At 41.9% G+C, this 15733-nt stretch overlaps 1 protein-coding gene and 1 non-coding gene across 2 annotated transcripts; both read right to left on the reverse strand.

The window, feature by feature from the left end:
* Positions 1–1362: 1362 nt before the first annotated feature.
* LOC115799135 (zinc finger protein 184-like) lies at positions 1363–9749 on the reverse strand. The gene is made up of 4 exons (XM_030756140.1): positions 9539–9749; positions 7161–7273; positions 6463–7050; positions 1363–2181 (listed from the first exon to the last, which is right to left on the reverse strand). Exons 2-4 carry the CDS (start codon positions 7176–7178, stop codon positions 1555–1557), a joined length of 1233 nt encoding a protein of 410 aa, XP_030612000.1. The 5' UTR covers positions 7179–7273; positions 9539–9749; the 3' UTR covers positions 1363–1554.
* A 2803-nt stretch (positions 9750–12552) lies between these two features.
* On the reverse strand, positions 12553–12626 carry trnam-cau (transfer RNA methionine (anticodon CAU)). Its single transcript has one exon. It is a non-coding gene; the product is annotated as a tRNA-Met (tRNA).
* Between the last annotated feature and the right edge of the window lie 3107 nt (positions 12627–15733).

The following is a 15733-nucleotide window of genomic DNA, read 5'->3' on the forward strand; positions in this document are numbered from 1 at the left end:
TCATCACCTAATTTGCATAATTTACGGTTATTTGCATGTAGTTGCAATTGAGGCTGTAGGAGAGAGGAATATCATCTTTGGAGAGACAAAAAGTGAAGAAAAAATATGTTTAGAACTACTAGGGCTGGGGAATATGGACCAAAATAATATCTCGATATTTTTTACCTGAATGGTGATATATGAAATATATCTTGATATTTTTTTCTTCCCAAAGGTATAAACAAAAAGGCACCTCTGAGTCAAAGCTACATGTCCCAAATGTCACACAGACACTTTTATTAACATTCAGCTGTAGATGTACAGGAGAAATTGCTCAAAATTAAACCACTGGCATATTTAATTAATAATGCTCCCCAAATAAATTAATGCTTTTTTTCCTCCATAACAAAAGACTCACAGCTGTGCTATTAAAATGTACACAGAAAAGATACAGAGTGAAAATAGCAAAAGACTGACTGATTCTTTAAAAGCCAGTCTGCAGTGAAGTAGACTTCACCAAAGTGCTTCCTCCTGTGTAAGATAACAAACATATAAACAGACTGAATGAACAAACTTCCATCCTTCAGTCAGCAGGATTTGTAAATCCATAGACATATGCTGACGTATCACAGAAACACTCTGACCCGCTCAATGCGGATAACAAAAAGCTCTCCAAAAGTCGGCGACATCACCGAGAAAACTCACTAAATTTGACGCTAGTTGCTTTTAGGAAAAACTTGCTAGGGGGGGTCTGAAAAGCCGCTAGCTCTAGTGACAAAGTCGCCAAGTTGGCAACACTGATGAAATGCCGTTCTTCTTCTTCTTTCTCTTCTTGAGTTTAATGGCGGTTGGTAATCTATGGTGCGTTACCCCCACCACCTTTAAGGAGTGTGAACTACATGCGGTGCTTACAGTTTAGTCACAGCTTCTTTTAAAATTTTTATTTAATAGAAGTAAATGGGCAGTGGGCCGGTCTAAAATGACTGATGGGCCGGTTTTAGCTCTTGGGCCGCCAGTTGAATACCCCTGTCCTAAAGTAATGATGGACTGTCATTTTTCTTTATTCAGTTGAGTAGTTCTTGCCATAATATGGATTAGAACATTACTCAAAAAGGGCTTTTCAATGTATAACAACTCTACCTCTTCACAACACAACTGATGGTCTCAAACACATTAAGAAGGCAAGAACTCTTGATGAGGCACAGCTGTTAGCTGAAAGCTATTCCAGGTGAATGCCTCATAAAACTGACTGAGAAAGATGCCAAGATGTGCAAAGCTGTCATCTAGTGGTGCCTACTGTGAGGAGTCTAAAATATAAAACACATTCTGGTTTGTTTAACACTTTTTTGTTTACCAAATAATTCCATATGTATTTCTTCATTATTGGGATGACTTTAATATCTACAATGCAGACACTTTTTAAATAATGAAAAAACACTAAATTGAAAAAAAGGTGTCTCCAAACTTTTGACTGGTACTGTAGATTTCTATACTTGCAGCTTCCTAAATGTAAAATCCAAGTGTGACATTATCTTTACAGGAGATTCCATCGGAATTCTGTGGATCTCAAAGATTTTAAGTTTGACCCCAAGAGGAGGTTTCTGACTCTGCAGACTCCTTGTGATCCAATGATGGGAATGATTTCAGGCCTGCATGATCACGCTGATGTTTGTACAGAGCAGATAATGAAATGAATATTTTTGCACATTGGTGACAGTGAAACAGTTTCCTTGCAGCGTGGGATCGTTGGTGTTTGGAGTACGAACTGAGATTCCTGAAGCTCTTTCCACATTGGTCGCAGCTGTAGTTCCCTTCAACATGTGTATGTTCATGGAGGTTACGACTACTTGAATGTGAGAAGCTTTTCTCACAGTGTCTGCACTTGTATGGCTTCTCTCCTGTGTGGACCCGTTTATGTCCTTTAAGCTGACCTGCAGTGGTGAAGGATGACCCACACTGGCCACAGAGGTGCTTTTTAATCCCACTGTGGAAGAGCTCATGTTGTTTTAATTCACTTGATGTGGGGAAGCTGCTCCCACATTCTATGCAGTACTTCAGTTTGTGTTCAGTGTGTCTGCGTTGATGGGTTTTTAGGTTCCTTCGATGACTGAAAGTTTTCCCACAGTGGTCACAGCAAAACGCTTTCCCACCACCACAGTGAGGACAGGGCTGAGAACTGGATCCATCTGTGTGGCTCTGCTTCTGAACAAAGACACAAAGACAGTGTAAATATGGGAATTCCTTCAACACTTTTATCCTGTACATCTCCTGTAAATTATTGAAGTCATACAAAATTTAACCTTCGACCAGTTCTCAGAGTACATGGAATGAGTGTAAATTTTCCATCCATCCATCCATCCATCCATCCATCCATCCATCCTCTTCCACTTATCCTGTTCAGGGTCACAGGGGGGCTGGAGCCTATCCCATTTTGTACTTTTTAGTTCACATAAGCTTTTCATCTTTGTTTTAACTTTTTACGTGCAGAAGATAACCACGTTAATGAGCGTACTTATTCCTGTTTTCACTCCTCCTTAAAAGCTCAGAATCACTGTTTAGTTCAGCTAAAGCCAAAATGTCTAAAAGAGCCTTTGGTCAAAAAGATCTGCAGTCATGGTAAAAGAAGGGTCACTGTCAGTCCTAAGATTTTACACATCTGGTCCTTATCACATTTTAAAATGATTTAAATACAACCTCAGATGAACAACAGTACATGACATATTACACTGTGTCTTTATCCATTTACCAAAATGCAGTGTGTGAAAAACTAAGTCCGCCTCATGATTCAGGAGCTTGTAGAACCTCCTTGAGCAGCAAAAACTTGAAGTAACCTTTTTATGTGTGACTGTATCGGTCTATTTCATGGCTGTGGAGGAAATCTGTCCCACTCTCCTTCACAGCGTAGCTTCAGCTCATTGAGGTTTGCAGCATTCATTTATGCTCAGCTCTCTGAAGGTCCCACCACAGCATTCACTCGAAGTCTGTCATACTTTGGTATACAGAGGAAGTCATACTTAAAAATGTGGCTCATTATGAGCCATGCTCGTGGATCTACAATTCATCACCCCTAACTCAATAAAAGCTCAAATCTAAAATAATAACACAATACAAACATCCATCCATTCATTTTCACTTATCCAAGGTCGGGTCGCAGGACCACAGCCTGAGCAGTGAAACCCAGACCTCCCTCTAACTCAGCCTCCTCCTCCACCTTACCCCTGATTCAGACTTCGGTGCTGGATCTTTGTAGAGCTATTCAATTTCATTTGTATAGCACTAAATTACAACAAACAGTTGCCTCAAGGCACTTTATATTGTGAGGTAAAGACTAGGGATGGCACGATATCACTTTTTTATGTCCTATACCGATATTTTACATTTAAACATCTGCTGATACCTAAGGAAGCCGAGAGCGGCCATGGTACGTATAAACTTTGTTCTGATGGTTTTCTCGAGATAACGAGTTAATTTACCGATGGTTTTTTCGAAATCACGAGAGGATTATCTTTTCTTTAATGCTCATGATCAGTTTCTCAGTGTTCTTAAAACCTTTACAAGAACGGACTCGGACTGGTGTGACAGGCATTTGAAGAAAGGAATTTGAAGAAAGGAATCAGGTTTAACACACACCAATCATCCCGTAACAAAGTTCGTTTTCTCGAGATAATGAGTTATTTATCTCGTTATCGCGAGAAAACGATTACCGTTTTCTCGAGATAACAATTACCGTTTTCTCGAGATAACGAGTTATTTATCTCGTGATCACGAGATAACGATTACCGTTTTCTCGAGATAACAATTACCGTTTTCTCGAGATAACGAGTTATTTATCTCGTTATCTCGAGAAAACCATCAGAAAATAGTTTATACGTACCATGGCCGCTCTCGGCTTGCGTAGATACCGATACAAATCCGATCTTTTAAAAAAAAACAAAAAAAACAATTGTTTTTAAATGCCTGGATACATTTTACATAAGTCAACAGTCTCTCATACAACAAAATCAAAATCTTTTGGTTGTCCCACGTACAAAACTAAGGACTAGGGGGGGCAGAGCTTTTCAGGCAGTGGCACCAAAGCTCTGGAACTGTTTACCACTCCAGCTCCATTTAGCTGACTCTGTGGCAGCTCTTAAAAAAACAGTTGAAAACTTTTCTGTTTAACCAGGCTTTCTGTTGACTTTATTTTTATTCTTTTAATATGGTAATTTTAATATGTTTTAAACATGGTGTTTTATCTGTTTGTTTGTTGGGGGTTTTTTTGATATTGAGTTTTAATTATTGTACAGCACTTTGTGACTTTTTGTCTGTGAAAAGCACTAAATAAATAAACTTTACTTACTTACTTGCTTTTTTGGACGCTAGAAAAACATTTCCTTCTGCTCCATCTGAGCTCACCATCTCTACAGCAGCGCCGCCTCTTTGCGCTTGTGCAGACAGACTGCATGTAAAAGAGCTGACTGCTGTTGTTGTTTATGTTGAAAAACTGGGGGCTGTGTGAGCGTAATCTTGTAATGTATTCACAGGCATTCTCCTAAATACGTTTCCATTGCAGGTCTATATTTAGTCACTAATCAGGGATTAAAGTTTAAAAAATATTTTGACGGGGGAGGGGTCCTTCCAGTACTGAACGATCACTAGTGCTAAAGGCGGCACTCGCTAGCAAACTGCGGTTAAACTGGGAGCTGAAGCAGAGAAAAAATAACAGCTCAAATTCTCAGCACAGTGAGCACAACAAACACAACAGAGAGCGGTGGAGGCGGAAAAACATGTCAGCGATGATCCACTCAGTGTTAAAGGGAATCCGTCACAGCGACGGAGAACTTTATAGAACAGAGCTCTTCAACTCCAGGCCTCGAGAGGCCCTGTCCTGCAGGTTTTAAATGTGTCTCTGAAGAAGAAGACGGAGAACTTTTCACATTTTATTCCTTCCCAATATCCGATCCTGTAACTGAGGTCAGGATTGGACCGATACCAATACTGAATACTGGCTCAGTGCATCCCTAGTAAAGACCCTACAATAATACAGAGAAAACCAAACAGTCAAAACGACCCCCTATGAGCAGCACTTGGTGACAGTGGGAAGGAAAAACTCCCTTTAACAGGAAGAAACCTCCAGCAGAACCAGGCTCAGGGAGGGGGGGTCATCTGCTGAGGGGGGGGGGCAGAGATTGATAATAATTAATGATTAAATGCAGAGTGGAGTATAAACAAAGTAAAGAGGGGCCTGAAAGCTGAAGGCTCTGCCTCCCATTCTACTCTTAAGTATCCTAGGAACCACAAGTAAGCCAGCAGTCTGAGAGTGAAGTGCTCTGTTGGGGTGATATGGTACTATGAGGTCTTTGAGATAAGATGGTGCCTGATTATTCAAGACCTTGTATATGAGGAGAAGGATTTTAAATTCTATTCTAGATTTAACAGGGAGCCAATGAAGAGAAGCCAATATGGGAGAAATATGCTCTCTCTTTCTCTTTCTCTCTCTTTCCTGTCAGTACTCTAGCTGCAGCATTTTGGATCAGCTGAAGGCTTTTCAGGGAGCTTTTAAGACAGCCTGATAATAATGAATTACAATAGTCCAGCCTAGAAGTAATGAATGCATGAATTAGCTTTTCAGCATCACTCTGAAAAAGGATGTTTCTAATTTTAGAAATATTGCGCAAATGCAAAAAAATCAGTCCTACATATTTGTTTAATATGTGCATTGAAGGACATATCCTGGTCAAGATTTCTCACATTGTTACTACAATATAACCTACGTAAGGGGCCGATGTTTGCACGGTGTGTGTTAATTACCCTTCATTTGTGTCCTGATGTCCTACTCTTTGCTGTGGTCAGTTTTTTTTTAAGGAGCAAACACATTTGTCCCGCTAGTTTTTTCACTTCTTTGTACAAACTTGGGGGAAGTAGCCGGAGGTGCGCTTCAGGTTACACTGTAAAACGTCAAAAATAGCTAACAGTTTTAGACCTAATAATCAACAGAGAAGATCTGTATGGAGGAGTGGGCCAAAATCTTGCTGCAGTGTGTGCAAACTTGGTCAAGAACGACAGGAAACGTCTGGCCTCTGTAACTGCAAAGTTTTCTGTACCAAATATTAAGTTCTGTTTTTCTATTGTATCAAATACTTATTTCATGCGATAAAATGCAAATTAATTATTTAAAAATCATACAATGTGACTTTCTGGATCTTTTAAGATTCTGTCTCTCACAGTTGAAGTGTACCTACGATAAAAATGAGAGACCTCTCCATACTTTGTAGGTGGGAAAACTTTCAAAATCGGCAGTGTATCAAATACTTATTTTCCCCACAGTATAGATGGGTGTAGCTTCAGGGTGGGGAAAATGAAGCTAATGTGGAAGTGCCTTTAACTTGCACTCTATCTGAAGGCCACCAGGTGGCGACAGCTGTGCTAACATGCTAAAACAAGTTAATGAGCAGAGTTGTTCCAGTCAGGCTAAAACTACAAGATTAAAATATAAATACATACCTCACAGTAACTGCACTTGTATGGTTTATTTATGCTGTGGATCTCTTGGTGTCTTTTCAGGTATTGTGGAGCTTTAAAAACCTTATCACACAGTTCACATTTATAAGGTTTCTCGTCAGTGTGGGTAAATTTGTGGAGTTTTAGGAGCCCGTCTGTTGTGAACCGTTTGCCACATTGATCACAGCAGTACACATTGTAACCAGTGTGAAGGCGTAGGTGTCTATTTAGAGTCCCTAGAAGGCTGAACGTTTTTCCACAGATGTCACAGCTGTATGCTTTAATTCCAGAGTGGCCAACGTGATGCCTCTGTAAGGTGCTTTTGTGAGTAAAAGCTTTTCCACACTGATCACAGCTGTACGGTTTCACTCCACTGTGGATCCGTTGGTGCTTTTTTAAGCTTTCCTGCTGGTTAAAAGAGTTTCCACACAGCTCACACCTGTACGGTCTATCTCCAGTGTGGATGAGATGATGTCTTTTTAAATTTCGAGATCGGGTAAAATGCTTCCCACATTGATGACAGCGGTATTCTTTTGCTCCCTTCCCTCTGTGAGGCTCCTGAGAGCGCTGACTCCTCGGTCCATGTTGGTCCTGCAGTGACAGAGATACAAACAGAGACAGTGAATGAAATGCAGATGTAGAACAACCTGAACCTTCAAACTTAAGGTTCAGTAATAGTGTCACAGTGATTTTTGTCTCACCTGTTGTGTTGAACTCATTGTTTCCTCTGTAGAGGCTGAAAATGTTCCTCTGCTGCTCCGTCAGCCTCTCCTCCTCCTGCTGCTACTCAACTGGGACACAAAGTATCTGATCTCTGACAAAAAGAAGCAGAGCAAACAAAAACCTGAGCAGAGCAACATTTAGAAGATGCATTTGTTCCAGCAGCTACAGGATGGTTTCTACAGGCTGAAGAACAGCAGTCAGTGCAGGAATCAACATCTGCACACTGATTTTCTATTAGAGGAACAAAGTGAATGCAGACACACACACAGAGACAGACTCTCCAAACCCACAGAACAAAAGCTGTCCAGCTTTGTGTGTCTGTCAAAATGCTTTGTACACATCCTGCTGGAATCAGTGTTCTTACAGCTGCAGTCAGAGCAAGATGGAAACCATCAAGGTAAAGACGGCACAGTTCAGCCTCTGATCATGAGATGGACCTCACTCAGACCTCTTTCCCACCAACAGGGTTCCGGTGCCGGTGCCTTAATTTGAACCGTTAGGCGGGTTTTCCACCGTGGAAGCACTCGGTGCTCGGCCGAAAAATGGGTTCAATTCCGGCCCCTCAAGCTAGCTGGTCTCGAACCAAGAACGCGTGATGAAAGCAGCAGAAGGGCGTGACTCTGCCGTCTCAACATCAAGTTTTCTACCATATTACATGTGTATTAATGAGAAAAGCGAAGCGATTTTCACGGCTGTGAATTAGGTTGGGCTCTAAGGCTGAACTTGCTGCTTTGTATCAGTTCATATCACAGATAAAAGGACACAAAGTGCGTACTTGTCGTCTTGCTCTAATCGCTGTCTGTGTTTCCCTCTGTGCTGCACACAGATGCTGCAGTAGTTTGGTTTGGACCCTAAAACGTATCTGCAGCACAGAAAGGGGAGCGTGTTCTCCCACGTTTGTGCGCTTTGGCTTCGTGTCCAGACGAGGACCCGCCCACACTCATACGTAAAGGAGCAGTTCACAGAAACGCGGTGGGAACGCGGGCCCGTTCTTAAGTGTTTCACTGGTTCATTGGGAACAGCACGGGCACTGGCACGAGCACCAGCACCTCGGTGTTGGTAAAGTAGCATCAGACTATTGTGATCCTGAAACTGCAGCAGACTGCTGTGATCCACTTCCTGTTCTCCCTTCAAATAGAAATGAGGCTGTAGAGCACATGTGTCAATCTCAAGGCCGTGGGCAAGATTTGGCCCATGATATGATTATATACAACCTACGAGATAATTTCATAAACCTATTATTATTATTATTATTATTATTATTAATAATAATAGTCTGCAGGTAAATAGCGCCCCCACCACTTATACTACAAATCCCACAATGCACTGCAGCAGCTGCTGCGCAGGCTGGGACTGATCAGTGATCAGTGGATAAAAACATCAGTCAGCATTTTTACTGTATCTGTGCATCATAATGTTACAGTGCATCACTGCGTCACACAGCAGGAATGCGTCATAAGCACCGTAACACAGACAGTGAACATTATAAAGTAAATGGACTAGTCCTTATATAGTGCTTTTCTACTCTGAGCACTCAAAGCGCTTACGAGGCAAAGCTTTAAGCCATCAGCAGTTTCAGTCTTTCTGGAGGAAATAGCTTCTGAATTTGGTGACCTGCCTGATCACACAGGTGTGATGAGCTACCTGAGGAACTCTGTCAGTTCATAGAAAGTAAAGTCTCAGCAGGACTGAAGGATGAAAGGTGGCCTCTTCAGGGAGGGGACTGTGTGATTACACACATGTAATCACACACATGTAATCACACAGTGACGCAGTGAAAGTCAGCTGGCACCTGTGACAGGCATAGATGCAAAAGGGGAATTTATGCCATTTACATGCTGCCAAAAAAATTAATCAGAGCAGGTCTGCACCGCTGTGTCTGCAGAAACTGGACACACTGCACAGTTTGTTTTTTCCAACTCTTAAGTGCAGAAATCCCAGCATGCCGAGCTAACTGGTGTTTGTCTCCACTCTGTTCTGTTCCCAATGCTCCCATGAGATTAGTCGCTGGAGTTTTATTTTAGTGAGCACTTTTATTTTGAAATGTCCTGTATAGAAAATAGAATTTCCTGCAAAGCTGTTATGCTTTATTTTGTTTTACGGCTCCCTGTTCTGATGCACTTTACGGCACTGATGCAAAATATGCGCGGGAATGTTTACAGCCATGTTACTGACGTGTATGCAGAGCCACGATGGAGTCCAGATAAACGAACTGTGTGATCATGTCCAGCATGGACACTGCAGAGGACTCACACTCTCCTCTCAGCGTGTTCACAATAAACTGAACAGACAGCAGCAGGAGACCTCAGTGAGGAGCTCATGTCCAGATGAACGTTAAAGTTAGCTCGTTGTTTACCTTCAGTTAAACTCCGGGATGAAGCTGGAAGTCTTTCCAAACACACAGAGATCGGGAAGCACAGACCCACGTGATTACCGCTGTCCTCAGGTCTGATCCAAGTATCAATAGTAATGATGCTGGATCGATGCTTCAGTTTGTTTCTCCTCTGAGTTCAGATGTTCTCCTCCATGAAAAGCAGCTCTGCCTGCTCCCATACTACCATGCAGCCACTCTGTGCCCCGCCCCCTTCTTCCTGCTCGGTGCGGTCACGTGACTCAGCTGCGCCGCGGAATTTTTTTTAAATAACTTTATTTATCAATCTGTACAAACAACAAGGCATATGAAATAGCAAGTAAACATGTTTAAGGCTCCGGTGCAGTAAGGACCAATAAAATCACAACATAACTCCAAATTAACAGTAAAATAAACGGCTAACTTAAAAGTGTCAGGGCTTTGCTTGTAAATTATATTCTATTTTTCCAGCAGAGGCACTTTCGGGTACAACCAGTCATAAAAATCAAACCACAAACATTCAGAAAATATTCAGTAGTTTTAAAATCATTGTCACAAAATACACAACAGCTGGTTTCAAAGCCAAATCGCTGGTGCAACAGATAAACTCCATCCAGCATCTTACAATGAATTTCTTTTGCCTTTGCTGTGTTCTGCAATAGGAAATTTAAAATGCTTAGTTAGTATGAGTATGTGCTTTTGGGAAATACTTCAGAGATTGAGTTTTTATAATATTAAATAGGGTGTAAGATGTGACTGAATAAGCGCTCTGTTTGGGAGATTTCAGTGAAGTCACAGCCCCCATTAAAATGAATGGAAGCTGCAGAGAGACCGGAGTGGGGGCTGTTAGAGACCCCAAACCGAATCAGGAATTATGAGGGTGAAATTATGATTGTAGAGAAGTTTCCAATACAAAAGGATAGTTAATAGGGAGTCGCTGGACTGAGAAATCATATTTAAGTAAAAATTCAATACCATCCAAATTCTTAAAGATTTCTCTGGGGACGTGGTAGCAAAGATTAATTTTCAGAGTCCCATTCATAAAATCAAAGTCAATGGCTTGTAGGTCTCCTTCATTATAATCTTTGATTAATAATACTTTTTTGATATAGTGGACTTTCCTTCTCTAGATATAGTCAGAGTGGACCTGACTGAGTTTTTTGATGGCTCTCTCAGAGCTTTCACTGAATATGCCAGGTAGATGCATCAGTAATAGTTTCCATTTTAGTTAGAAAGATTCTACCTAAGCTGATATCCTGTGATAACCAACAGCTGAGTTTTGATTGGCAGTTATCTATTACTTTCCATACATTCATATTTTCCCTTTAAACAGAATCATTTGATATATGAATTCCTAAATATTTCACCATCAACTTTATGGGTGTCCCAAAAGCCTCTGTTAAATGAGTTGGATGAACTGACATTAACTCGCATTTATTTAAATTAGGTTTCAAACCCGAAGCTTTAGAGAAAGTGTCAGTTAACTGGAACTGGCTTCGGTGATGTTCTTCATAAAGATTGTCGGCAAGCTGGCTAATAATTATGGACTTCCAATAACATCCAGTGGAGCAACATTTGAGTTTTTAATGAAAGCTGAGAGCATTTCTACAGCTATGATAAAGACACTGAAGCAGAGATGGGGCGAGAGGCGGGGTACACCTGTACAGGTTGCCAGCCTGTTGCAGGGCTAACACAGAGAGACAGACAACCATCCACACCTGTGGGTAATTTAGAGTGACCCATTAACCTAACCCCAGTAACTGCATGTCTTTGGACTGTGGGAGGAAACCCACTTAGACACAGGGAGAACATGCAGACTCCTATACTAAATATATATTGTTATGAATAGATCCATTCTTCATAAAGCCTGACTGAGAATCACTTATAATTTGATGCAAGTTTGTTTTCAGTTTGTTGTATAAATGAGGGCTAAAATGTTGTAGCCAGTGTTCAATAAGGTGATTGATCTGAGATGAACTTATAGAGATCAAAGAAATCAGCTTGTTTCATAACTGGGGGAAAACCATGTTCTGTGGCTTCTTTATGAAAACGGGTTCTTCAAAGATTCCAGAAATGTTTGTAAACATTAGATGTGAGACCACCACAGCCAGGAGATTTGTTTGACTTTCTACAGCTCGGTCTAATTCATTAATTATCATATCAGCATCACAGAATTTTGCAAACTCACCATCAGTGCGAGGAATTAATCTCTATAATTGAAGAAGGCCAGACAATCATCATTGCAGAAAGAACAGGGTTAGAAGAGTTATGTTGGAGGGTGTCTATCCAGACCTTCATCATAAACCACATTATGATCTCCTCCCATAAACATATGTGCAGAAGGACAGGAAAGCTGAAGGTTTCCAATGTTGTCAGATATTAACTGTTTGTTTTCGCTCAGGGCATTAAATCCATAGATGTTTACTAAAATACAGTAACTCTTATCCAGTTTCAAAACACAGATTAGTCAATGAAACATTCAAACTGGATTTAAAAGTTACAACGGTACAAGTTACAGGAAGAATAGCTAGGCCTGCTGATTAACTGCACCATGATCAAAAATAATTTTATCCCCCCACTGATTTATCCAAAGTTTATCATCTTCTGGTTTGGAATGAGTTTCTTGCAGAAGAGTAAAATTGGCTTTCTCACTCTTACAAAACAAAAAGATGGATTTTCTTTTGGTTATGTCTCTTAAGGCCCTGACATTAAGTGAGATACAACTAAAACAAACATTCATTGTAAGGAAACTAACACTGCTACTGAGTATCCTGATTATCAGAATACATTTGAGCTCCAGAACGCATCCCCTGATAATTCATGTGAAGTAGCATTTAAATAAAACACTAGAGCTGATCAGCAGATGAAGATGAACCTGGTGAGGAAGAGGAGTTAGTTGTTGTGTATTGATTGATCAGGTGCTGGCATCCTGAGTGATGATCAGCAGCTGTTGTGTTTTTATGGTGTGCAGCTCCACCTGAGGAGGAAGAACCTGCTGTCTCTATGAAACAGGAACTCAGAGGCACTGCTGGGATTTGAACCCAGGAGCTCCTGTTTATGAGACAGGTGCTCTGACCCACTGAGCCACAGTGCCACACCCAGGGACAGGAAAAAGGCTTCTGTTACTGTTCCTGTGATCTTATCACCTTCTCTGAAGAGCCGACTTCTCTGTAGCGGCTGACAGGAAAAAAAAATGGCTGACCGTGTTTGGAGGAGGAACCAATCACCTGTGACATCACACCTTTATCAGTCAAAGTCTTCTCATCATCTCATCATCAGACAAAGAAGGGACCAGAGTTCATCTCAGATCTTGAACAGATTGTAATCTTCTTGTTCATATTTGGAAAAGAAAAGAATGACTTCTTCCTACTATGGCTCAAATATGCTCCAATCATCCAAAGAGCACCTTTGCATACTCTGAGGTAGCCTGTATTACATAAAGAGAAGCTCTAAAACCTGCCTTATTACTAATGCAGAGGTCAGAGTGCTTCAAGCTGAGAGGAAGGAAACTCAAATAACTAAAGTATGCAGAAGAGCATCTCTGAACAACATGCCAACCCTTGAAGCAGGAGACCGTACTGTTGCCACTCCTATCAGCTAAGATCAGGAAGCTGAGGCTACCCTCACACAGGCTCGCCAAACCCTGCCTGGTCTGATGAGCCTTAATTTTGGCTGAATCATTGAGATGCAGGGTCAGAATTTGGTGTGAAGAGCATGAAAGCACGGCTCCATCCTGCTTTGTGTCCACAGTTCAGACTGGGGGCGTAATTTCTTGGCTCCCTTTGGGGCCCCACAGCACCACCTGAGCATCATTTAAACCCCACAGCTTACCTGAGTGTTGCTGGGGCTGGGTGATATATCGCGTTTTTAAGAAATATCGATATATTTTCATACGCGATCTAAGATGAGACAATATCATTTATATCGATATAGTCGCGTTACAATCATACTTCACACTGCCCCGCCTCTCTCCCTGTCAGTTTGGCCGGCGGTCCCTTGGCGTTTAAACAGAGGCATGAGGCTGAAATAAACTCATCTAACTTGAGGTCTTTATTCAATAAATAGGAGCATTTCACAGTCATCAAAACAAACACAGCAACCACCATCTTCCCTCTACAAGCCAATGGCTTCCCTTTTATACTCCACCTGTCACAGGTGAGCATCCAGAATGGTCCAAGTTTGGGTGCAACCAACAAAGGAAACACAATAATCCCATTCCCAAAACCAAACAAAATCCAACACAAAGAATGAACATTTACATATATACACATTCCTAAAAATATTTCAATAACATGCTTTTATTTTTTAATTGATTTTATCCATCTATATTAAAACTCTTTAATCTAAACTCCCCTCACGTGATACTTTGGTTCGCCCCAGGGGCTCATAAGCAGGTGATTGAGGTACCTCCAATCTTTTGCTCCACACCCTGCTGAAGAGACAACTAGGAGAAGGTGAGTACTGCTAACCTTAACACATAGCAAATATTTACAACACAGAATGAAAATTATGAAACAGATTATTGTGAACAGTTCTGACTAAGGTTTTTCTTTCTATACAGGTAGGATGGCCAGTCCCCCTCTATTCCTTCACCTTTCATAACTGCCACGATACAAACTAACTTAAATCCAATAAAGAATCCTCCAAACAATTCATGTGTGTTCTTTTTTATATAGCTTATTTAAAAACCTACTACTACATAAGCAGGTAAAGGTAATGGAACCCCTGGTCTCCATTACATTTCCTCCCCCCTTCTCCTAAAGCTAATGCACTTCAGTCTTCATATACACGTGACAGACAGTCAGCTACATGATTAGACTTCCCCGGTCGATAGCACACTGCGAAGTCATAAGGTTGCAAAGAGAGATACCATCGTGCAACCCACATGTTACAGTCTTTCATCTTGTGCAACCACTGGAGTGCTCGATGATCTGTTTCCAGCACGAAGTGTCTGCCTAAAAGGTAGTACCTCAATGACTCCACCGCCCACTTCATTGCTAGACACTCCTTTTCCACAGTGGAGTATCTTGTCTCTCTGTCCTGAAGCTTTCTGCTGAGGAAAACAACTGGCCGTTGTACTCCATCCACCTCCTGCAGCAGTACGGCGCCAATGCCCACTCCAGACGCATCTGTCTGCAGTGTGAAAGGCTGAGTGAAATCTGGACTATGAAGAACTGAGTCACCTGTAATGGCTGACTTCAGGTCACCAAAAGCCTTTTCACAGTCCTCAGTCCACTTGACCCTTTTTGGTGCTGAAGCTTTTGTCAGATCTGTGAGAGGTGCTGCCCTCTCTGCAAAGTGGGGAATGAATTTGCTGTACCACCCCACTAAACCCACAAACGCTCGCACCTTTCTCTTTGTTGTCGGCACTGGGTATGCATGGATTGCCTCCATTTTCCCCACCTGTGGCTTGACCTGTCCATATCCAACCACATAACCAAGGTATTCCACCTGCCTCTGTGCCAGCTTACACTTGTGAGGATTAATGGTAAGCCCAGCCGATTTGAGCAGGTGGAGAACATGTTGCAGGTGAACCACATGCTCCTCCCAGGTCAGGCTAAAGCTCACCACATCATCCAAGTATGCTGCAGCAAACTCAGACACATCCCTCAAGACCTGGTCCATGAGGCGTTGAAATGTTGCTGGTGCCCCCTGGAGACCAAATGGCATCACCCTGAACTGAAACAGTCCAAAAGGGGTTTTGAAGGCTGTCAGCTCCTTTGTTTCTGGTGCTAGGGCCACCTGCCAGTAACCCTTGCTCAGATCAAGAGTGGAGATAAATTTACTCCTCCCCACCCGTTCCAAGAGTTCATCAATGCGAGGCATTGGGTAAGGGTCAAACTTGGAAACAGAGTTGAGGTATCTCAAATCAATGCAGAACCTCAGTGTTCCATCCTTTTTTGGGACCAGCACAATTGGACTGCACCATTCGCTAGTCGAGGTCTCAATTATCCCAAGTTCCAACATCAAGTCAATTTCCTTCCTCAGCTGTGGGACCAGACGTTCAGGAATCCTGTAGAACTTCCTGTGAGGTGGAGCCTCTTCCCTCAGGTGAACTTTGTGTTCTACCAGTGTTGTAAAACCAGGTTTTTCTTGAAACAACTGTGGATCCAGTAGAGGTCTTAAATCATCCTGCTGGGAAGGCGGGAGGTGGGCAAGAGACACTGAACTTGGCTCTACCTTGTCTGTAGGGAAGAATTG

The sequence above is a fragment of the Archocentrus centrarchus genome, chromosome 20 (assembly GCF_007364275.1).
Source record: "Archocentrus centrarchus isolate MPI-CPG fArcCen1 chromosome 20, fArcCen1, whole genome shotgun sequence".
NCBI lineage: Eukaryota > Metazoa > Chordata > Actinopteri > Cichliformes > Cichlidae > Archocentrus > Archocentrus centrarchus.

Excerpts from the sequence above, each read along its gene's own strand:
- LOC115799135 (XM_030756140.1), bottom strand. Across the intron at positions 2,182-6,462 it reads ACAAGTGCAGTTACTGTGAG|AAGCAGAGCCACACAGATGG; the intron begins GTATGTATTTAT and ends GTCTTTGTTCAG.